The 23,959-nt window shown below is 39.3% G+C and overlaps 1 protein-coding gene across 1 annotated transcript in view; it reads left to right on the forward strand.

The window, feature by feature from the left end:
* GNS (glucosamine (N-acetyl)-6-sulfatase) overlaps positions 1 to 20,986 on the forward strand; it is a 37,643-nt gene extending 16,657 nt beyond the window's left edge. The window contains exons 2-14 of the mRNA XM_073651721.1: positions 85 to 144; positions 1,541 to 1,744; positions 4,637 to 4,702; positions 9,264 to 9,362; positions 9,832 to 9,999; positions 10,558 to 10,640; positions 11,674 to 11,792; positions 12,324 to 12,427; positions 14,087 to 14,188; positions 15,700 to 15,804; positions 16,691 to 16,801; positions 16,977 to 17,137; positions 17,550 to 20,986. Of these exons, the coding sequence (XP_073507822.1) occupies positions 85 to 144; positions 1,541 to 1,744; positions 4,637 to 4,702; positions 9,264 to 9,362; positions 9,832 to 9,999; positions 10,558 to 10,640; positions 11,674 to 11,792; positions 12,324 to 12,427; positions 14,087 to 14,188; positions 15,700 to 15,804; positions 16,691 to 16,801; positions 16,977 to 17,137; positions 17,550 to 17,643 (1,476 nt within the window). The 3' untranslated portion in view covers positions 17,644 to 20,986. The remainder of the gene's footprint in view (positions 1 to 84; positions 145 to 1,540; positions 1,745 to 4,636; positions 4,703 to 9,263; positions 9,363 to 9,831; positions 10,000 to 10,557; positions 10,641 to 11,673; positions 11,793 to 12,323; positions 12,428 to 14,086; positions 14,189 to 15,699; positions 15,805 to 16,690; positions 16,802 to 16,976; positions 17,138 to 17,549) is intronic.
* Positions 20,987 to 23,959: the final 2,973 nt, after the last annotated feature.

Raw genomic sequence — 23,959 nt, forward strand, 5'->3', positions numbered from 1 at the left:
AAATAAGAAACAAACAAGAATAATGCTGAAATGTCTTAAATTGTTTTTATATATAATCTTTCTATTTTTTTATTTTTTTTCTAGACTCCATTAAAAAAGACTAAAGAACTCCTTGCCGATCAAGGTGTAACATTTACAAATGCTGTAAGTATATCTTTCTGCGTTACAATTCTATTTAAAAGTATTCCCTACCCAATACGTTTATCTCCTATAGAAAGGATAAATGTATGATTGTTGAGGACCTGCCCTCCTATTTGATGATGGTACACTGAATTCTTTCTTTCTTTCTTGTTTAGATTAAAGCACCACTCCAGCTTTTTTTTTTTTTTTTTTTTCAGCGCTGGAGTGGCACTTTAAATGTAAGCTTCCTGCACCCATTCATATACTCATCATCCAATAGCTTCACCTTTTCACTCCGGACCCGCAGCGCCATCTTGTGCCCGTAACTTCTGACTGGCTGGAAGTCAGAAGTTATGTCACAAGAGCTCAATGCAAGTCTGAGAGCAAGAACGAGGTTCTCATAGAGATGTATTGAAAAGTGACCTCCAGCGTGCTCCATGAAACACTGCAGCTGCCGGCAGGTCACTTTTCGCCGGATACAGACTGGAGCAATGAAGGCGGCAAGTGAGTATGAGACAGGGAGCAGGGAAATTACTTTTAAAGCACCACTTCAGTGGTGCAGTAGAAAAAAACCCACTGGAGTGGTGCTTTAAGTGGGGAGTGGGATACGGTTGAAAGTTGTATGTTTTGTTCAGCTTGGACTGAGCCAAAGTCATTCATACGCTCTACAGCTCCATTCACTACAACATGGGCACCCATTGTCTTGTGATCAGTGGGGTCTCCGTACAGGAATTATACATTTATTACATATCCTAGGAACAGATCTTTAAAGCCCATGTACTTATGGAATGGCATACAAGTTATACACCAGCAGTTCTTGGTACACTAACAACAAAGGCACAATTGACATTCTTTAATTAGATATTTTCCCTTATTTTTTTGTATATATGATGACTGTAAGGGGGCTATTCATACTGTTCAGTTTGTCAATTTTGGAATCCCATATTAAAAAAGTAAGACCTGCTGGTCAATAAGAGGCTGGTTCTTGGCTTCTGTCCAATAAAAGGGTCTATGGATACTTTGACATATACGCCAGAGCTTCCCTGGCAGATGCTACTAATGTACACTGCACTTACAGATATAACATATAAAAGCTGATAACCAAAACATCTGGGAAAGGAAAGATGATGTATTTGTTAATACCTTTAGCTTCCTGTGTGCAGCATATGGCCTGTTAAGTTAATGACTAGATAACCACAATCTGTGTGGGCAGTGGTTAACGTAGATCAGATAAGAAAACTGAGTTCAGAGAATGATAGATATACTAATCATGTTGCCTTCTACTGCAGTAAGCTCCTGCATGGTGGCATTTGACCATTGGGCTACAAACAGTAGAGACTTGTTAGAACACTAATGCAGATATTACATGATACTGAAGAAGTAAAGGTTGTGTATGAAAAGTTTTCTTTTTTCCTTACAGTATGTTGGTAGTGCCCTTTGCTGTCCAAGCAGAGCCAGTATTCTGTCCGGCCGATACCCACATAATCATCACGTCGTCAACAACACAATAGAAGGAAACTGCAGCAGTAAAGCATGGCAGAAGACACAAGAGCCGTACACCTTCCCTGCGCTCCTCCATTCATCTGGTTACCAGACATTTTTTGCTGGGAAGTACTTAAACCAGGTACTGTCTGTATACTGTCAGGACTAGGAATTCTCACTCCTACTTGGTGTATGATTATGTTCACGATCATTTAAAGAGCAATAAAAGGTAGACTGAGTTATTTATTGATTCTTTCTACTGTCTTAACGGGAACCTGTCTTGTACATGCAGTACAGTATAGAGAAAAAGAAGCTGAGCAGATTGATTTATAGTTTGTTGGAAAAGCTTCTGTATAACTTGTATTTTACCCATTGAAAACACTGTTGTTTGTATGCATATAGTGTATAAAGTCCAGTGGGAAGAGTCCCCAGTCAAATGGGGAAGAGTCCCCAGTCAAATGGGGAAGAGTGTCAATCACTGATTAGGACCGCCCACTTGACTCATATGCATATAAACACCAGGGATTTCAATGAATAAAATACAAGTTATACTGCAACTTTTCCCACAAACATGTACATCAATCTGAACAGCTCGTACTGCTCTATAACCTACCTGCAGATCAACATGACAGGTTCCCTTTAAAGCGCAAGAGATTTGGCTCCAGCTTTAAAGGAACACTAAATAGCCAGAATGAGCAAAAACTATTTTTACAAATTCCCCCCTTTAAAGTCCTCCTTTTTGCTTTATCATATTTTGTCTCAAATTAAAACTGAGAAATATGTTAAAAAACAAAACAAAAAGCTGTCCATCACTGTCCGATGTCTAGCTGGAAGACAACTCCCTGCAGCAAGAGCCTCCCACTTTTCCTTTTTTTACAGTAGGATAAATATATTTTGAATCCCAACCCTCAGCCATTCTGGTGCTGAAAATGAGCTGAACTGGAAATTAACCCCTGTGTACTCTGCCGTATTTCTACTAGACTGTTTGTTTTATTTCAGAATCATGCAGAAACTCCTGCATACTGACACAGAACATGTTTTGCTTCTTTATACAATAGTGTTCAAAATAATAGCAGTCCAATATGACTAACCAGATTAATCACTGTTTTCAGTATAAATTATATTACAACATGTCAAACAATTTACCAGTTGGTGCAGTAGATTAGAAAACCAACAGACTCAGCATTCATGATCTGCATGTTTTTGAGTCTGTGTATTTGAATAATTAATTGTAAGGGGATGTGTTCAAAATAATAGCAGTGTGGAGTTCAATTAGTGAGATTAATCATTCTGCAAAGTAACAGGTGTGAATCAGGTGGCCCTTATTTAAGGGTGAAGCTAGTACATGATGTACATACATTTCTCCTTGACAGCCTAAGAAATATGGGTCATTGGAGACATTGTTCAGAAGAACAGTGTGATTTGATTAAAAAGTTGATTGGAGAGGGTAAAACTTTTAAAGAAGTGCAGACAATGATAGGTTGTTCAGCTAAAATGATCTCCAATGCTTTAAAATGGAAAGCAAAACCAGAGAGACGTGGAAGAAAAAGGAGGACTACCATTCGAATGGATCGACGAATAGCCAGAATGGCAAAGGCTCAGCCAATGATCAGCTCCAGGATGATCAAAGACAGTCTCAAGTTACCTGTGAGTACTGTGACAGTTAGAAGACGCCTGTGTGAAGCTAATCTCTTAGCAAGAAGTCCCCGCAAAGTCCCACTGTTAAAAAAGACATGTACTGAAGCGGATACAATTTGCCAAAGAACAGCTCAACTGGCCTAAAGAGAAATGGAGAAACATTTTTGTGGACTGATGAAAGTAAAATTGTTCTTTTTGGGTCCAAGGGCCGCAGACAGTTTGTCACACGATCCCCAAACTCTGCATTCAAGCCACAGTACACTCTGAAGACAGTGAAGCGTGATTGTGCAAGCATCATGATATGGGCATGTTTCTCTTACTATGGAGCCAGACCTATTTACCGCATACCAGGGATCATGGACCAGTTTGCATATATTAAAATACTTGAAGAGGTCATGTTGCCTTGTGCTGAAGGATATGCCCTTGAAATGGGTGTTTCAACAAGACAACGACCATAAACACACCATTAAACGAGCAAAATCTTGGTTCCAGGCCAACAAAATTGAGGCTATGGAGTGGCCAGCTTTATCCCCGGACCTTAATCCGATAGAACACTTGTGGGGTGACATCAAAAATGCAGTTTCTGAGGCAAAACCAACAAATGCCACAAAATTGTGGGATGTAGTCAAAGCATCCTGGGCTGGAATAACAGTTGACAGGTGCCAGAAGTTGGTTGACTCCATGCAACATAGATGTGAAGCAGTTCTAAAAAACTGTGGGTATAGAACTAAATATTAGGTTGAGGATTCAGCATTCCTGTGAATCACTAAATAAGAGTACATATTGTGAGTTTGTAAAGACCAATGCAGACACTGATGTTTTTCAGAACTGCCCAATGTTTCATTTTTTTTTAAGTAGTTAAAAAATTATATACATTTCTCCATGTTTTGAATTAGAAAACAGTGTGCAATGTCCCCAATGCATGGAAATAAAGATTTTGTGCTTAACTCATGTTTTTGAACACACTGCTATTATTTTTGAACGCACTACTGTATGTTTATCATTGGTTTCTAGTGTTAGTGTTCCTTTTTAAAACGTCCAATATCGCAGGGACGTTTATATCGTTGTCATAGCCCGGAGTGAGAAAAAAAAAAAATATTGAGTGTCTCCATTTTAAAGATTTTGACCTAGATTTGCATGTGTTCTGGCATCTGCTCATCCATGGGAAGGGAATTGGATTACACCAGTGAAGTGATATGAAGAATTACATTTTCTATATGCAGCTGTCTACCTTAACTCCCTTTAGATCGCATTCACTCGTGATGGGAAAACTTGTCATAGCCAAAAAGAAAAACTCGAAGTGATGGAGTAGCGACAGGGTTGTGCAGTTTTGTATGTCACATTGCTTTTACTTGCTTCCCATGTTAAGATGTATTACTATTTTAATGTTGTGTAGTATGGATCCGAAGATGCGGGTGGAATCAGTCATGTGCCTCCTGGATGGAGCTACTGGTTTGCATTGGTGAGTAACATATTAATCACAAAAATAATACCTAATTACTAAAATCTTGTAAGCACTCAATATACCTTTAAGTACACTGCAGTTATATGATCCAAATCTGATATTAAAATAAATAATTTGAGATGTAGTTTGTTAGAGAATTGCTCTGAGTGGAGGTATCCAAGTGTCAAACCTTTTTCAAAATACTTTGCCCTGATCGGGGTGTGGTCTGCGGTCTTGTTTATGGGGTATTGCACTTGAGCATAGGTCTGTAAGGTTAAGGCCTAGTTATCCAACTAAGGTTCTTTCAGGGAGAGGATAGCTGCAGGGGGCCCACACAAGTGAGAGGTTGCTATGGGGCCATTCTGATAAAGAATAAAAATGGCAAATTGCTGCCTTTTGGTCATGTCACCTCCCCAGAAAAAGGGACTGAAAAAGTATATACAAAATGTCACTCTAAACAGCTCGTCCCACAAATAACAAGCCCTCACACAGCTCAATCACTGAAAAATAAACCAGAAATATATGTAGTCTCTATGAAACGTACAGTGTTAAAGGTGTTTTTAGCGGAGGGAGGGGGGAGTGTCACCATTTTCTGACACCCAAAACTTTATTTTTCCCATCGAAAAATGTGTATGAATAATTTAATTTAGATGGCAGCGACTGGGATCTTTGGCAGACCCTTGGCTGCCATGGCAACACGTTGACACCCCAGGATCACGTGAACCAGGATACTGCTGGTTAAATGCTGCTGTCAGTGATTGGTAGTGGCATTCCAGAGGCTAAATGAAAGCGGTCGGATCTCTGATCACTTCTGTTAAGGGATAGGTGCTGGCGGACTCTGCTCCACACACTCCATGATGGATATACAGTACAGACCAAAAGTTTGGACATACAGAAAAATCTTTAAATGAGAAGGTATTTTCATGACTTTGAAAATTGTACATTCACACTGAAGGCATCAAAACTATGATTTAACACATGTGGAATTATATACTTAACAAAAAAGTGTGAAACAACTGAAAATATGTCTGGTATTCTAGGTTCTTCAAAGTAGCCACCTTTTTGCTTTGATTGCTTTGCACACTCTTGGCATTCTCTTGATGAGCTTCAAGAGGTAGTCACAGGAAATGGTTTTCACTTCACAGGTGTGCCCTGTCAGGTTTAAGAAGTGGGATTTCTTGCCTTATAAATGGGGTTGGGACCATCAGTTGTGTTGTGCAGAAGTCTGGTGGATACACAGCTGATAGTCCTACTGAATAGACTGTTAGCTGCTTTTTCTTGCCATAATACAAATTCTAAGTAAAGAAAAACGAGTGGCCATCATTACTTTAAGAAATGAAGGTCAGTCAGTGCGAAAAATTGGGCAAACTTTGAAAGTGTCCCCAAGTGCAGTTGCAAAGACCATCAAGCGCTACAAAGAGACTGGCTCACATGAGGACCGCCCCAGGAAAGGAAGACCAAGAGTCACCTCTGCTTCTGAGGATAAGTTTATCCGAGTCACCAGCCTCAGAAATCGCAGGTTAACAGCAGCTCAGATTAGAGACCAGGTCAATGCCACACAGAGTTCTAGCTGCAGACACATCTCTTCAACAACTGTTAAGAGGAGACTTTGTGCAGCAGGCCTTCATGGTAAAATAGCTGCTAGGAAACCACTGCTAAGGACAGGCAACAAGCAGAAGAGACTTGTTTGGGCTAAAGAACACAAGGAATGGACATTAGACCAGTGGAAATCTGTGCTTTGGTCTGATATGAGTCCAAATTTGAGATCTTTGGTTCCAACCACCGTGTCTTTGTGCGACGCAGAAAAGGTGAACGGATGGACTCTACATGCGTGGTTCCCACCGTGAAGCATGGAGGAGGAGGTGTGATGGAGTGGGGGTGCTTTGCTGGTGACACTGTTGGGGATTTATTCAAAATTGAAGGCATACTGAACCAGCATGGCTACCACAGCATCTTGCAGCGGCATGCTATTCCATCCGGTTTGCGTTTAGTTGGACCATCATTTATTTTTCAACAGGACAATGACCCCAAACACACCTCCAGGCTGTGTAAGGGCTATTTGACCAAGAAGGAGAGTGATGGGGTGCCACGCCAGATGACCTGGCCTCCAGTCACCAGACCTTAACCCATAACCCAATCGAGATGGTTTGGGGTGAGCTGGACCGCAGAGTGAAGGCAAAAGGGCTAACAAGTGCTAAGCTTCTCTGGGAACTCCTTCAAGATTGTTGGAAGACCATTTCCAGTGACTACCTCTTGAAGCTCATCAAGAGAATGCCAAGAGTGTGCAAAGCAGTCATCAAAGCAAAAGGTGGCTACTTTGAAGAAGCTAGAATATAAGACATATTTTCAGTTGTTTCACACTTTTTTGTTAAGTATATAATTCCACATGTGTTAATTCATAGTTTTGATGCCTTCAGTGTGAATGTACAATTTTCATAGTCATGAAAATACAGAAATTTCTTTAAATGAGAAGGTGTGTCCAAACTTTTGGTCTGTACTGTATATCATGGAGACTGAAAGGGTTATAAATTGCAATTCCTGCAAAATACAAGCCGTCATTTGGCAACATTGATGGAAATAAAACTCTTGGTCAATGAGGATTAAAAAAACCTAAAACTGGCTGCAGTGGGAAGGGGTTAAGAAGCAGACAGAACATTGTGTAACAGGTAACTGAACAAGTAGACTGACTGCACCAGTGTTTGCTGTACTGAGTACAGGTAAGCGACTGATGCAGAATGACTTGCGTCACACACAGATTTTCTAAGTAAAAGCTTGTTACAATATATCTATTATTCATAGTTTCCTTATATTATCCTTACTCTGCTGGTGAATTTATTACTCATGTAATTTCCATCTTTAGGGAAAATTAATGAAGGGATTTGCAGAGGGAAGAAGCGGAGGAATAGAGAGGTGGATTATAATATATATAACCATAGAATATATACCGTAACCGGATCTTAGATGTGCGCTATATTTCTTCTCAGATTGCTAAAGCATAGTAAACGCAGACTATCGTTCTAGTATAAGAAGTAGTAGATACAGTAGTACAAGAGAGGCAAAGAAACACTCACCCATCATGTAAATAGGAACTTCAGAGTATCGGGGTTTCCCAGTGGTACTTCTGTAGCTTCACTTCATAACAAGGTGGCACATATAGAATGACCTATTATGCCCTGTACAGGCAATAGGGTTCTTAATGACTCCCTTCATATGAATCTCTCTAGACTGTCTATGCGCCTTCTACCAAGTTTCCGCCACTGGGATTTATCAAAAGAGCCTATTGCACGATTTCATATATAGGAAACTAATGGAAACTAAGTATCAATTATGGGATAAACACCAGCAAAATTGGCGTTCAGCATACCCTTCAAAGTGGGATATATATCTTCTGTTCACTGGTCCTCCCACCAATCCGTGTGCTTTAACCATAATCATCCTAAAATGTCACTTGTTCTCCTCTATTACAAACTGACCTTTCACAAATCTGAGAAGTCCTAAAATGCCCCTGACATAGGGGAATCTATCGTCAAATGGTGTATTCATCAACATGGTCTGAAAGGATCTCAAATTGCTTGGGATGCTTTCTCATTGTGTTCCTGCACCTGCTCAGAGGCCCCATCGGGGCTTATGTCTGAACCCCGCCGCAAAACTAGATTCGGATGTATGCGCAGAATGGACCATAGACTATAATGGTGCCATGGTGTACTATTGCCAGAAGACCCTATTGAATGACCGAAAAGGCTGATAAATCCCAGTGGAGGAAACTCTGAGACATGTTGGGACATTCTAGGGCGATTTATATGAAGGGATAGCTGTAGACTGCCCTTGTTAGGGTGAGTCATTGAAAACCTTATGGTCTGATAGCCTATACATGGCATAATGGGGCATTCTATATGTGCCACCCTGATATGAAGTGGAGCTACAGACGTCCCATTGGAAAACCCTAAGGCTTTGACGTTCCTATTTACTTAATGGGTGAAAACGTTCCTTTACTCCTCTCTCGTACTACTGTATCTACTACTGCTGATCCTAGAACAATAGTTTTTTTGTTTTGTTTTTTCAGTATGCATTAGCAATTTGAGAAAGAATGTCAGACTTTACAGCACATCTTGGACTATAAGATATTGTTATATACTATAGATGTGGAATGAAGTCCTGTTTATTGTATATTCATAATTTTGAGGGACCTGAATATACCGCAGTGTACTCCTTGTGTGTGGTGTGACCACTATCAGAGTTCCCCAGTATCTCAGTATGAAGCTCCTCCATCCTATTATTGTTGATTGACATTGGTGTCATTTTTCTGTATATTGGCCTGTTGGGTTATATATATTTTGTAAAAGAATTGCCCACTTGCTCTTATTGTATATTACTAGTGACGTCTCTGATTTTTAATTGTCCTAGGTAAGTTACGTTTTCAGATTAATCCCTTCTCACGCTTTGCTTGATACATATTTTAAACCAGTGAGTCATATTTATTGGAGAAACGTGGCTGGAGATAATTATATCCTATATTTTTGCTACAGCAGGAAGACCCCTTAAATGCTGTACCCGCTTTTGTTTTTTCTTTTCACCCTAGGAAAAAAATTCTAAGTATTACAACTATACTCTCTCAGAAAATGGACGGGCGCGGTCTTATGGCCAAAACTACAGTGTGGATTACCTGACAGATGTCTTGGTAAGAGTTTCTTTACTTTTTAAGGTGGTTTTCCCAAAATATGTATAATGTGTTTGTTGGACTTGTCATAAATGAGTTGGGGGGGGGGGGGGGTCCAGCATCCGAGAATACCTCTTTCATTGATTTGGCTGTTAAATACAATTTTTCTGCTCATTTTTTCCAAATTGGTTAAAATAATTTGACCTCCTATCCCTGCACTATAGTGGGCACTATATTTTATCTTCTTGGGAGAAAGAAACTGGCTGTTGTATAGGGACATTTAGTCAAGAAAAGTTGGGCTGCGTGCAGCACTATTCATCCTCTAGATGTCAGATTCTGGCATATTGCCTCTATCCATCCCTGATGTAAATGGAGGGCGAGGCCTCACTTTTATGTGATGTATTCACATGATGCTTTTGGACAAAGTGGAGGATCTTACTGTATTATACAAATTATTTTTATATAAATGGTCATTTCTTTTTCTGAATAGGCCAACATCTCCTTGGATTTTCTAAACTACAAATCAAATAATGAGCCTTTCTTCATGATGATTGCCACTCCAGCTCCGCACTCTCCTTGGACTGCAGCCCCTCAATATGAAAGCTCTTTCAAGAATGTCACAGCCCCTAGAAATAGCAATTTCAATGTCCATGGCAAGGTTAGTATCAATAGAAGTGTAGGAAATGGTGAACTTGGGGTGCCATATCTAACCTTTTATTATCTACGGTCTTTAGTGTTGTAGATTGATACTTCCAATCCTGGATCCCCCCACCGACTGCTCATAAAAACACTCAGTAGAGCTCTGCTCAGCAAACAGGATCAGTGAGCTCCTACATAAGTGATGTACAGGCTCAATAGAAAGTCTGTACATGGCGTGGATTGTGGTCTCTGAGACTTGTCTACTGACCCCTTACACCGGTCTGTGTGAGCGTGCACTCTCCCCATAAAGTGGCTTCCTACTGTTTATTAGATTGCCTTGAAGAGCCAATGCGCTCATATCTAAAGATCACTGCTAAGAAGCGGTACAATTCTTTGCTGGGGCCTTCTGCTATTTGTGTCTGCCCCTGTGGCATATGGAAGCAAAGAATGCCAATTCAATACAGTTTACATGTGCAGTGATAAAGAAATTAATAAAATATCTTGTGTCCATGCAATGAGAAGTGGGAATATTATTTGTTTAATAGTAGAAAATCTGATGTGATCTTTCATCTTTCAGGATAAACATTGGTTAATACGACAAGCCAAAACGCCCATGTCTAATGTTTCCATACAGTTCCTGGACAATGCTTATCGCAAGAGGTAGGATTAGTCATATGGCTTTGGCTGGCATCTGGCTCTATATCATAAGAAACAACTTTCTAAGCTACTAATGCCCTAAAAATAAATAGCTTACCTGCTAACGTCTTTTCCATTCTAGTTCTGCCTCTCTGATGTTCCCTTCTCTATTTACAGGGATGCAGTAATGATGTCTCATCTACCTCATGTGAACGCTGCAGCCAATCGCTGCCCTCAGCGGTTTCATTCTGTCTACGTGTTGTAGAGGGGATATCATTGCTACATCCCTGTAAATAAAGAATAAATGTAGTAGAGTCACCTTGATTAAAAAGGAACTGTACGTTCAACAAACGTTCTGTAAATGAATACTACAGGTGAATATGATGTTTGATACAATATATTACAAAGTTTCTCAGTTTCCTACCCCACTTATCTGCCTCTTCTCCCCTGCCTCCCGAACGTGTCATTCACTCTGAAAAACAGGACAAATCTGTCTTACGCAAACAAGGCAGACTGCAGGGTTCAAGGGACATGGCTCACTACAATCTAAGTGAGTGAGGAGCAAGGAGAGGAAGCAGGCAGAGGGAGACCAACGTTGTGCAGAGCTCTATAACAAGTGTGTTACCTCCCATCAGAGGTTGATTCATACCCAGGCAACTCCGCTCTGCTGTATAATGTCCTCCATGTTGATGCTGCTTGTCTGTGTTTAAAAATGAATGAAGAGCAGGAATCCATCTGTGTGCTGTGTATGGGAAAGATCTCCTCCCTTCAGCTCCCAATGGGTTGCAAATTAGAGATAAAGCATGCAGAGGGGTGAAAATCCAGGATCAAGTCATATAATGGCCAGAAATAGTGTTAGTTCACATGTGCACACTGGGCAGCGTATTCTGTAGTTACTTGAAAGCATTGTTACTCTTTAACTATTAGTCCTGCCTATCCTCTGTGCACTCGGTAATATACTACTAGTGGTACTTCATTTTTATTTTTTTTGTTCATAAAATGTGTGTATATATTAAATTATATTATATGTAATAATACTGTCTGATGTGCTGAACAGGTGGCAAACTCTGCTATCTGTTGATGACCTGGTGGAGAAACTTCTCAAGCAACTACAGGCACGTGGAGAACTGGATAACACCTTTATCTTCTTCACATCTGACAATGGATACCACACAGGTAAATACTTGTTGTGTGTTTTTTTTTGTTTGTTTTTTGTTTTTTCATATTTTCTCTCTGGTGTAGCCACACTATAAATAAGAGGAGGTATGGATAGTGAAATGCAGAATTTTAGAATCCACAGTATTAGAGAAGTTATTAGAAACTCCTTTCTCTAGTTCAGTTGCTATTACTGAAAACCCATCAGCCTAATACACACCTAGTCCTAGAAGTACATGCAAGATTGGATTGTAGTGAGTAGAGCTATGAAACTTTTTCTGCAATTTTCAATCTGATCTAATTTAATAGGTATTCCAGACAAGGTTAAAATATCCAATTCCTAGGTTAGGTATTTTGTCTAGGCACCCCTGGTATACAGTATAGCAATATACTACATAAAAAATGAATGATAAATATACTACATACAAAAAAAAAAAAAAATACTGTCCACACTAATCATAAAATTTTGCACTGTGAATATGGTTTGTTGTATGCTCTGTAAGCACGGGTCATAGTATCTACTGTACCAGGTATTTCTTGTCTTTGTTGTAGGGCAGTTCTCTTTGCCAATTGATAAAAGACAACTTTATGAGTTTGACATTAAGGTCCCATTACTTGTCCGTGGGCCTGGGGTAAAGCCTAACCAGACAAGCCAGGTAAATTCAATGGACTAGAGTAAGTTTTAAACTTGTGTGCATTTACTGCTGGATTTATGTATTCTACCCATAAGTACACGGTGGGGAGATACTCTATAAATGTTGACTAGAAGAATAAAGGTGCTGCCAATGATGACAAAATGGGTACCAGTTGTCACTTCAGGAGCTAAGGCCTCATTGAGACGTACATGTTCTATTAATGTTTTTCCCGGACAGAACACACAGCGAAAAAATGGAGAAATGTCTGTTGTGGTTTTGTTAGTTTTTTGTAAAGCAAAAAACACTAAAATATTGAAACCCTGACCAAACATTGGTGAAAATCTGATACGGAACGCTGATGAAAATCGTCTTTTTGCAAACGAGCAAAAATTACTGACTTCTGAATAACACCTAAGACTTTTTATTTGTTTGCAAAACCTGAAGAATGGAAAGGTACAATGTTTCCATTATCCTCAGCTGTCAGCTTACAACTCCAAATGTGTGTTCACCATAATATGAGAAGGCCGAAAAGTTTCAGCATAGATCTGTAACCACTTCTGCCTGTTCTGGCTGTACAAGGCCAGGAGTTATGTGCCTGTCTAGTGTACGCCTGCATTATTACTAATGCATTCAGTCTGAACAGCTGTTAGAATAGTTCATCTTGGACCATAGCTAAATATAACAGTTGATTGGTTTACAAAACTTCGTACATCTGTATCTGGTAAGACATTTATTTCAAGCATAAGAAGGCAATTGTGTATTTGCTAATGTCCAGGTAGTATCATGTGTATTTTACACTTACTATAGTCTATATACGAGTCCTTATTTTAAAACCCTTAAATGAAAAAACATTCACTTCATTATATTGGTTTCCCCTCCTTGGACTGTTTGTTGTTGCCATGCGCTCAAGCTGTAAAGTAAGGCATGCCATGCCAAGAGATGTTTATCAGGCAATTAAGTGGGCAGCAAACCTCCTTACATGTCACTCTCCACAAGGAGAAACATTATTCCTTAGAATGCCGGTCAGAGGCTGGTCATACAGCCAAGTCAGATCTCATGCTTAACACTAAAGTGGGGCAACACCCCGAAACACGTGTCTGAAAATTGAGATACTGGTTTGGCTTTTATCCCAAGTTATGTGGCAAGGCTTGTTAAAGGGTCGATATTGACTTTTAGGATCGCTACTTCCAATGAGTGACACTAGAGTTCAAGTCTTCTTCCTCTCTGAAGAGAGGTGCACGTAGGGTAAATGCTTTACGACAATGATGAAATAAGTTAAAGTAGTAGGGGTGCTCATTTGTTGTGGTTGTGCCAAATAAGCACAACTCCACTTTTGGCTTTGAGATGGATAACACAAGGAAGCCACGGTCCTTTTCCCACGGCTGAATGTGCCAGATGCAGCCTAGAGGCAATAATCTTAGGAATCAATGTTTTGTGGAACAATGTCCAAACAAACTAATAGACAGATATTGGAGCAAGGTGAAAAATCTTCTTTATTATGGAATCTTAAAAGCACCACGCATTTCAGGCTTTAAGGGCCCCTTTATGAATTGATAGACAGATCCTGGTGCAAGGTGACATGGTTTTACTTTGTTTGGACATTGTTCCACAAACCTTTTATTCTTAACAGATGTGTATCGGCACCTCCTCTATACCTGAATGTTATTTCTTTTATTTTAGGCACTTGTTGCAAACATTGATCTTGGTCCAACCATCTTGGATATTGCTGGATTTGACCTTAATAAGACCCAGATGGATGGGATGTCCTACTTCCCCATTTTGGCAAGTAGAGGCATTGTCTTGTATTATGCATTGAAACCAGCAACTAGTGCTGCAGTAATATCGTAATAATCTTAGTAACAAAGATTGTTTCAAGATTAAAAAGTGAACTTGTGAGGCTTCATGTCAGGTTTAGGGTAGATTAATAGAATGGTATGTCAAATTATTATTTATGATAAACGGGTTTTCCAGGACTTTTATATGAATGGCACATCCTTGGAAAAGGTAATCCGTATCAGATTAGTGAAGATCCAACAGTTGGCACCCCCATCAATCCGCTGTTTGGCCAAGTTTACAGATCAGCAACATCACAGTTCTGAGCACTGTGTCATTGCTGTTCTCAGATACTGCAACTCTGCTCCCATTCACTACACTAGTAGATGTGTAGCACACAAGAGCAGCCACTACAATGTACGGAGCCGTGCTGTTCAGCTCTGCACATCCAGCCACTTGTGGATCTGTAAACGGACGGTTGCTGGCAGAGCTGTTATTGAAGTCCTGCAAAATCTTTGTATTGTGAAAATGCCATTTTATACACTTTTTCTTTATGTACTAGAATCTAGAATATACTAGAATATCTTTATCTTGATGTACTAATTCTTTTTTTATAAACCAGCAACATAGACTATCATCCCTCTTTGCTGATCCTGCAGTCACATATCACAATCCAAGAAGCTTCTATTTAGGGGATTAGGGAAGGGAAGCTTCTTATGTTCTCCTGTCCACTTTTGGGACCATAGAATCCAAGGCACACCTTAAGTGTAACTGTACGTTCACAAATCGTTTGACATGCAAGGCTCTCGTCACATATTTGGACATTCGATTTGGTGTTTTGTCTCCTAGATCGGAAAAAAAATAAAGTTCTGTAAGCAGATGCAAAACTTCTTTTGTTCTAAAAGAAAAAAAATAAATAAAACTCAAATGGATATCATTGTAGTCAGTGGAACCCCTCTGCTTCCATTTGCATAACTGATCCATCAGATCACTTGGGGTAAGTGCACATTGTCCGGAGCCACCTGCGGCCCTGACACTGCTGGATAGCCGCCGGCGGTTTCCCGCTCAATATGCAAATGAGCAGCGCCATTTATTTATTTATTTTTTCACCTGCGGACTTTCTTCATAGAAGTTAGGTCTATGGAGAGTCCACTAGCTGACCCGCAAGAGAAATTGATATGCTGCGGTCTGGAAAGGCGCGCCGCATGTCAGTTTCCACGGGTGATCCGCAGGAGCGCAGAGACGCATAGTGGACTTGGGATTTCTAAAAATCCCATCCACTATGCTGGAACATCTGACGCTGCGGGTTTGACCTTGCATAACACACAGCTTCAAACCCACAGCGGCTCCTGATCGTGTGCACACACCCTTATTCCGTTTCTCTGTTTCTTACACATATGGAGATATAATGGAAGTATAACCCAACAAGGGTCCACAGGTATATAACATCAAGTCATTCCACCTGCATGTTCAATATGTTTAGGACTTGTTCTGAATAGGATATTTGCTTATATTTTCAGAGAAACAGCAATGGCACGTGGAGAACTGATCTTTTGGTTGAATATCAAGGAGAAGGTGTTAATCGTACTGATCCGTCATGTCCTGCCTATGGACCTGGAGTGTCTGTATGTAGTATCAATGACCTAATATTGTAAAAGATGATTGAGAAATGACCAATTGTGGTGTTGGCGCCTTTGATTAGGTCTACTCTCTCCTCTGCTAACCTTATCCTTGTAACAATGGTGACAGAGGCATATTGCAAAGCTGCATGGCCATATGGTGACACATGGAGCACCTCTGTCTTTCTTCAGAGCTGCAGGTAGAATACATGCCATTGATGGTACGTTATGCAATCTGTGTGTTTTAACATGATTACGACATAAGTGTCCAACAAATCATGGCATGATTTTTTTTTTTCTGTGGGATTATTATGGAATCTAAATGGGGAAAAAAATAAACTGAAGGCATACACAGGTTCTATATCTTTTAAAATTATATGCATAAATATGTTTTAGAGCATGCTTTTACATAATATGGAGAACATTGTACAGTTTTTGCCAAACAGACTGCTTACTGCAGAAGTCCCCAACCTTTCTGACCGAGAGCCACATCCAACTCCTGCCCCACTCAATAGTGACACCCAGAGCCCCCTATTACCGGTATAATGACTGCCAAAACTTTTCCACTGAAATCACACCAAGGCAGTATGGCAAGCTCCAGAGTTTCCTATCTTACCCCCATTCAGATCTGCTCTTCTGTGAGGGGCTACAGACAAGTCACTATCTAGAGCTCTGCTCCTATTGGCTGTTTGCTACGCCTGGTGCTAATGCACCAAGCTGGCAGATAGCCACCAGCCACACATCATGGGCCCGTGAGCCACATGTGCCTTTCGAGCTAGAGGTTGGGGACCCCTGGCCTAGTGTTTATGCAGCATTGTGATGAGGGCTGGGGATGTCTCCTCCTATTGATATCAAACTTCTGTTAGTTAACTTTCATTTCAACAACTTCCAGCAATGTTTCCCAGACTGTGTGTGTGAAGACGCCTACAACAACACTTATGCCTGTGTGAGGACGATTTCAAAAGACCACGACTTGCAGTATTGTGAGTTTGATGACTCAGAGGTGAGTTGACATGCCCAACTTGCGTTTTGTAAAATATGCAAAGATCTGGTAGAACCCGTGTTTTTATTTTGTATTGCGTATTAGGAATACGCCACAAATTTTTATTTTACACCCATTAAATGTAGGAAAAGTTTGTGTTTTTAAATATTTTTATGTCTTAAATATTGGATTCCAGGTTTTTGTTGAAGTCTATAATTTGACGGCAGATCCAAACCAGTTGACAAACATTGCTAAAACCATAGACCAAGAGATCCTAGAAAAGATGAACCATCGGCTTATGGTCCTGCAGTCCTGTTGTGGAGCTTCCTGTCAAAGTCCAGGGGTCTTTGATCCTAGGTAATGCATCTGTACTATGCTATCAACAGTTGGAGAAATATTTTGGTTGGAAACCTACTTCTTCATTATAGGACTTAAGTTTTCCATTTAATGAAGATCAAATAAATATTCCCAAACTCATACCCTACAGTATTTGGAAGCTTTTTCTGCAGTTTTACCCCACAATGTTAAATACCCTTGATTGGCCAATTATTTTTTTATGGCAGGCGTGATCTGATAAATCTGTTACAATAAATGTTTTTCAGGGACAATTGATGCCAGCTCTTCTGATTTATCAAAGGCTGTTTTTTACTGTTGTGTTTTATGCATGTACCAAGCAAAGCAACACAGAAAAAGAACCAAGAACACACAGACCAGCCATCCAATATATCTAAGGAAGCACTAAACTAATGTGACAATATTCTTCCTGCAGGTACCAGTTTGACCCAATGCTGATGTTCAGAAATCATGGTGACCAGGGCTATACGTTGCAGAGAAAGTCTTTGAAGCAGAGCACCTTACTTTAGAGGCTGGGAATTTCACTGCCGTCACTTTGAAGTAATGAAGCTGGCCTCTTGATTGCCAACGGCCAGCCTTTGAGACTGCCACGATCTGTCTTATTGCTGTCATTTTTTGTGCAGGACTTAATCAAAACCTGGCCATCTGTGTTGAAATCTGTGAATTGTGGTAACTCTGGCCATGTTAATGTTTCCTTCCCAGAACTGTTATGGTGTGGACCACGTGCGGCTGAGATGCCACCGCTGTGGATGGTTGGCTGGAGTTATTGTAATGGTGATGCTTTCTGAGATAAAGGGAACAGAACTAGTCCTATTCTTGTATTCTAGCCAGTCTAAAAAGCAATGAAGCTTTGTTTGATTACGAGCTAATCTAGATATCCAAACTAAACTCTCCTGCTTGGCACTAATGTCTTGTAATCAGATTATTTTTGTAACAAAAGTATTTTTTCTATTTAGAAATGCTGAACACATATCAGGCTTTCATGACATCAGAAGACCAGTGTTTCTCATATTTCTTAATCATCACTTTATTTTATATTCCATTCAATCCTATTGTCTTTATCATGTGGTCATATGCATTTACATAGATGGGTGCTTGACCAGTAATAATTTGCCGGCCTGGTGGATCTTCTCGGCACAGCTGTTGAGGATATGACCAGTCCATGACCTAAAACAAAATGACATCTCATAAACTGACACAATGCTAAATGATGGCTGCTGTATGATGTTTATTTTCATCTGGTTACCATCTATAGAGGAAGTAATAATACTTTATAACCATGTTCTTACATGCTAATTCTTCAATAGTAATGATTCTTCACAGCTTGGCCAGCACTTAAAACTAGTTGTCCAGAATTTAAATAAAAAATTGGTTGCTTACTGTTGAAAACAGTGTCACTTCTTGTAGTTTATTGCTGTAATATCACATACAACCTGTGAACAGGTATGGCACTGTTTTTGAAAGCAGACAGGTTTTCTAATCCTAGACCACCACTTCAATGTGTAGGATTCTAAAGATCTCGGTTTACAAAGCTACAAATATGAAATATATGTACAAACCTAATAATGCAGGGTACGATTCATATCTACAACACTTTAGAGGCCAATGCATTTATTTGGATAATAAGTTGAGATTTCTGTTCTACACAGTCTGATCTTTTTTTTCTGTAAACCAGTTTGTGTTCCAATTGTGCAAGTATCTTCTTGAAAAGGTTTTTTTTTTTCGTTCAGCTGCTTCTCGACGTACTTCACTTTTTTGTTTTCTTATGCACCATTAAAAATGAGTAAAATATACCACGATAGACTATGAGGTAGTGTTCTTAATCTTTCTCCTGGCACTTTGCAGAGCGATTACAATGAGCAGGGCTGTGTCATTACATGTCTCATACAGGAGACAGTCCGCTCTAAGCTAGTGTGTGTGTGTGTGTGTGTGTGTGTGTGTGTGTGTGTGTGTGTGTGTGTGTGTGTGTGTGTGTTGTTTTTTTTCCTTTCTTTGTTGCCTACTTATGATTGGTCAATCCCATGCATGGGAAGCATTACATGCCCTCCCAAAGACAAATCTCTCATGACATCCAATTCAACTATTACATAAATAATAACCTAAATTTACAAGCTAATGTCTCCTCAAAGTACAGGAGAAATTAAAACAATAAAAACTACTTTTTATTCAGCTCTGCAGTCACTATTCCATGATGTGGCAGGTTAACATGCTCAAACTGGTGAAAGGTCCTTTATACTTGGAAAAATTATGGACATTTAAGCACCTTCTAGTAAAACTTGATAGCATGGCTTATTGGCATGTCAGATGCACATTTCTCTTCTGAGTCTTTGCCAAGATTAAACTTAAATATTTGTGGCTGAAAAATAAGAAATCTGACCATCAGGAAATGTTCCTAAATTCTCCTGCTGAGATCTACTCTTTGTATTTTTATTTCTGCTAAAAAAATGCAGAAGGGGACTGTGAGTGATCTAAAAGTCCACTGCCAGTTGTTTCTCATTATGGTACTGTCGAATAGCACTTTGTAGATGTTTTTCCTATTAATTGAAACTTCAAATATGATCATCTTCACAATGACTTTTTAGAATTTAATCATTGAATATTGACAGAGAACCACTAAGAGGTATTAAAGGGGTATTCTGCTGTTCTTAAATTACTTTAGCATGAAAATGATACAGTTTGCAATTGACTTCTATTTTCTCTCATTCTCCTGCTAAGAGTCTTTATCTTGCATTGTGTACAGTTTGTTTTTTTCCAAGATTATCAACCACCAGAACCCTGCCAAGTATGCACAGTAGTTACATTCAGGCTGATGCATTAACTCATGAGATCCCAATTGGCGCTCTCCAGCCCTTTGATTTGTCATGTCGGCTCCTGACCGAGCTGCTCTTATCAGTCCTGCATAATCACAATCCCTTTCCCACAGCAAAGGTAGTTTCCACATCAGTTCTCTCAATCACTGTTCTCACTTTCCTGAGTCTTGTGCTTGTTCAAATGCACTGTTATCTGTGTTATGATAGTGATACAAGTGTAAACTCACAATGACAGTAGTAGAAGGAAACTGACGAGAGCTGTCACACAAGGAGCTGTGCCTGCATCCCCTCTCTTCTCCCCAGCAACCAGGAAGTAAGGAGATAAGAGATGTCTTCTCAAGTTGTTTTAGTCCCTGATTAAGTAGGTTCACATTAAACAAATGTAGTAATGGTACTCTGCTCTTTCTTCCTTAGTATGGACACCAGACTTGACGATGAATGTCCTAAAAAGGTTACTTTGTGGCATGATATAGGGTTTTTTGTGTTGTGTTTTATGATCTATTACACATTTAGGTTGATCATGGTTATTTTAGTGCATTATTATTATGAACAATGTAGTGTTTATCAGTAATGCATCACATTGCAAATAAGCTTCTGTAAAGGAACTCAAAGTAATTAGGTTAATATATGAAGTATTCCAAGTTTTATATTTATTTAAACTTCTTATTTTACACAGTTTTATACAGGGAAAATTATTATGGAGATTGCATTTTATTTTTATGTCCTCATTAAATAAATGTACTTAGATGCAGTAATTTACGGTGTGGTAATATGCTGTATTCATAAATGTCTGTCCATACAACGTAATCTATGAATACAGCCACAGTGTAAATGACTAATGTACCCAGCATCATGCTGAGATATGTATAATATAGGAATGAAGCTCTATGTCCCATCACTGGTATGGTAACTGATAAATGGATGAACTACTACAAATTACAGTTGAAATCTAATAGGCTGCAATTGTTGTAAAAATTCTTAATTTAAATTGTACATTAGTAAACAGTTTCAAGGACTGACTATTAAAATACAATCAAAAATATTTTCCATTATTTCTAAATGAACATGATCTCCAGCAACTTTTTCATAATCGAGAATAAGAAAAAAAAAAAAAAAAAAAAGTCCTTCGTTATACCGGAGCAGTATTGCTAAAATAAGCCCCATGGAAAGAGTGGTGGAAAGTGTTCTAGTACTGTCTAATATAGCATGGCTTTTTCCACATTAAAAAGAGACAAACTGCACACTACTTACTAACATGAGGTTTTCTGTTTCAGAGCTTTTGAGGGGAAAAAAAAAAATCGGTGACAGCAATGCTGAATATAAATCGAAATTCAAAAAAAAGCTCGTGTACTAGCACTGTACATTTGTGAACACGGCCTTAGCACTTTTTTTTTAATCTATACATATTTGTCACCACCTGGCGCAGAAGCTTATGATTTGCCAGTGTGGCTATGGGAAGGAATACATGATGCTATTGGCACTTTTCCCCAACAGTTGAATGGATCATGCGCACAGTCACCATTACGGAACACAAGTATTTACAATGAAGTAGAAAGATTAAAGTTTTCTTTTGAAAAGCAGAAAAAAATTTCCTATCTGTTCATTTAAGATGATGAGACTAAACTGCAATATGATGACTACATGTATGCCCAGTGTCATCTTTGAAAGAGAAAGACCTTTTTTTTTTTCCAGTCCTGAAAACTCCTAATGCCATAGCAATGATGAAAAGTCTTGTCTGGTAAAAGTTCTGGACTGTCATCCACTTATTGTGTTGCTGGTCTGCTGTCAGAAATCCCCAAAGTAAAAGAGAACAAGGCCAGTTTTCGTGCTAAATATACGGTATACAGTCATTTAAAGATACTTTGCACTGGTATTTTATAGCTGCTCGATGCAGATTTGTATGGTTTTCCTTTTTGTTTTCTTTCGGCGTGCTCGTTAAATATTTGTAATTTACTTTGCCCTGTGTGGATCTGGTTAACTTGTTTAGAAAGTGACCTTTAACTTGACCCTGTTCACTGCTGCACTTTTCAATAAAATTGAATTTCTCTGTCAGTTTTAAACATTTTCTGGTAGTTATTGTGGATTTAATAGTTGCCTCCCTATTGCTGTGTGGCAGATTGTAGTACATCAGACTATGGTCATGTATACACTACATTACGCAGCTACTATATTTACCTCTGATGAACCTACACATGTAGGAGGAAATTGCCTAATCTGTATCTATCCTCAAAATTGTCAGAGCTTCAGTAACTGGATAGATAAGAGTTGTCCCACAGATCAAAATGCCGGATGCCATTTACAGCACACAATGTTCTGCATATAGAGAATCGGATTTAGGCTGCTACAAAGCTTCCTATTGCCCAATCGCCTCCTCATGATAGAACAAGAAAGGAAAAAAAGAGGTGGGGGTGAAAAGGAAGGTTGGGTCTCTTAACCTAATTTTTTTTCCTGTCAGTAGATGGGAACTCCCCATTTCCTCTCTGGTAATTATCTTAGCTCTCTGGTATGGATTTTTTTTTCTTTCTTAATCTATCTTTTGGTGGCCAATATCGGAGTCCTATACGATTGCATCTCCCTCCTGACTTCGGCTACCACTACAGGCATAACCTTCTCCTGCAGAGCGGCGGCCTATGATACTTCAATAAAGGGAAGAGTGCTTAGGAGATCGCTTGTGACACTTTCCAGTATCTGATGTTATGTAAGTCTTCACAGGATAACATTCAGGATGGTGTAAGGTGCATAATAGTAATGTCACACCCAATGGTGCTGGCAGCAGTGCAGTAACCTCTCATGCACTGGTGACCATTTCTCCCAACCACTGACCTCTACCGACAATGTTTGGACTATCATCTAAGAAACCTTCTCTTTGTGTGTCTGAATTGAAGTTCAGATGTTGAAGAGAGAGATAAAATAGAAGATTTTTGATTATTAAAATTTTTAAATCTAAGGACCTTGAATATAGAAGCCATAAAAAAAATCACTGTTCAAGAATAAAGGGAATCACCCTGCAGGATTCCACTCCACCAACCAAACTACATATTTATATGTGCATGTCATTCTTTCAAAGACAAGTCCAGCACAACCTTTACATGGCCAGTCTGTTTCTCAATTATAGAAAAATCTGTTTGATTTGATTTGCATGAGTCTGAACAACTATCTGTAGATCTGAAGCCTCTGTCACTTCAACTGTATTCCTCCTCCTGCTTGATTGACTGCCAGAACTCACACAGCACAGAGGCTAAGGAGCAGGCGGCGGCAATGGCCAGAGAATAGAGCTGGAGAGACACAAGCTTAAGATCTACAGCCTCCTTTGCAGATTTCTCAGTAGTGGAGGAATGGACTGACCATGTAAAGGTATTGCTGGACTTGTCTTTGAAAGAGCTACATGTTCATATAATTACATTGGGGTGTGAAATTCTGCTGACCGTCTTAAGTGGAATCTCTGTGCCCACGATAAGCTGTTGGTGAGTTTTTGATACTGGAAAAATGTAGCATCTTGCAGTTCTATCAAAGTGGATGGGATTTATAGAAATCCAATGCCCACTGTGCTTTTATTTTTACTTAACATAAACTGACCTGCAGAGTGTATTTCAAATCCGCTAAATGGGAAAAAATCTCAAAACTCAGTGTACCCTCAAGAGAAATTCACACAGACTTACAGGAGATGCAGAAAATCAGCAGGTAATAAGCGTAAATGCAATTTTTAGTGCGTTTCTGCAGCAGAAACGCATCAAAAATTGTATTTAATCCACTCATAACTATATCTAAGTTTTGTCAAAGCCAAATACCAAGCAGCATCAAAAAGAAAGCAGCTTTGTTTTAAACATGACATGGCAAAGAAAGACGGCAAACACAGCTTGAAAAACAAACACAAGTAACCTAACAAAAAAACTCACAGAAAATACACAACTACTTTTTTATTATTATTATTATTATTATGTTAAAAACTAATAGAAAAAAACTCCCAAAATAGCCAATATAGTGTGCACCCCCAAATTAGGGTAATGAAAGAGAG

The sequence above is a fragment of the Phyllobates terribilis genome, unplaced genomic scaffold (genome assembly GCF_046119375.1).
Source record: "Phyllobates terribilis strain yellow unplaced genomic scaffold, ASM4611937v1 Scaffold_11__3_contigs__length_659146591, whole genome shotgun sequence".
Lineage (NCBI taxonomy): Eukaryota > Metazoa > Chordata > Amphibia > Anura > Dendrobatidae > Phyllobates > Phyllobates terribilis.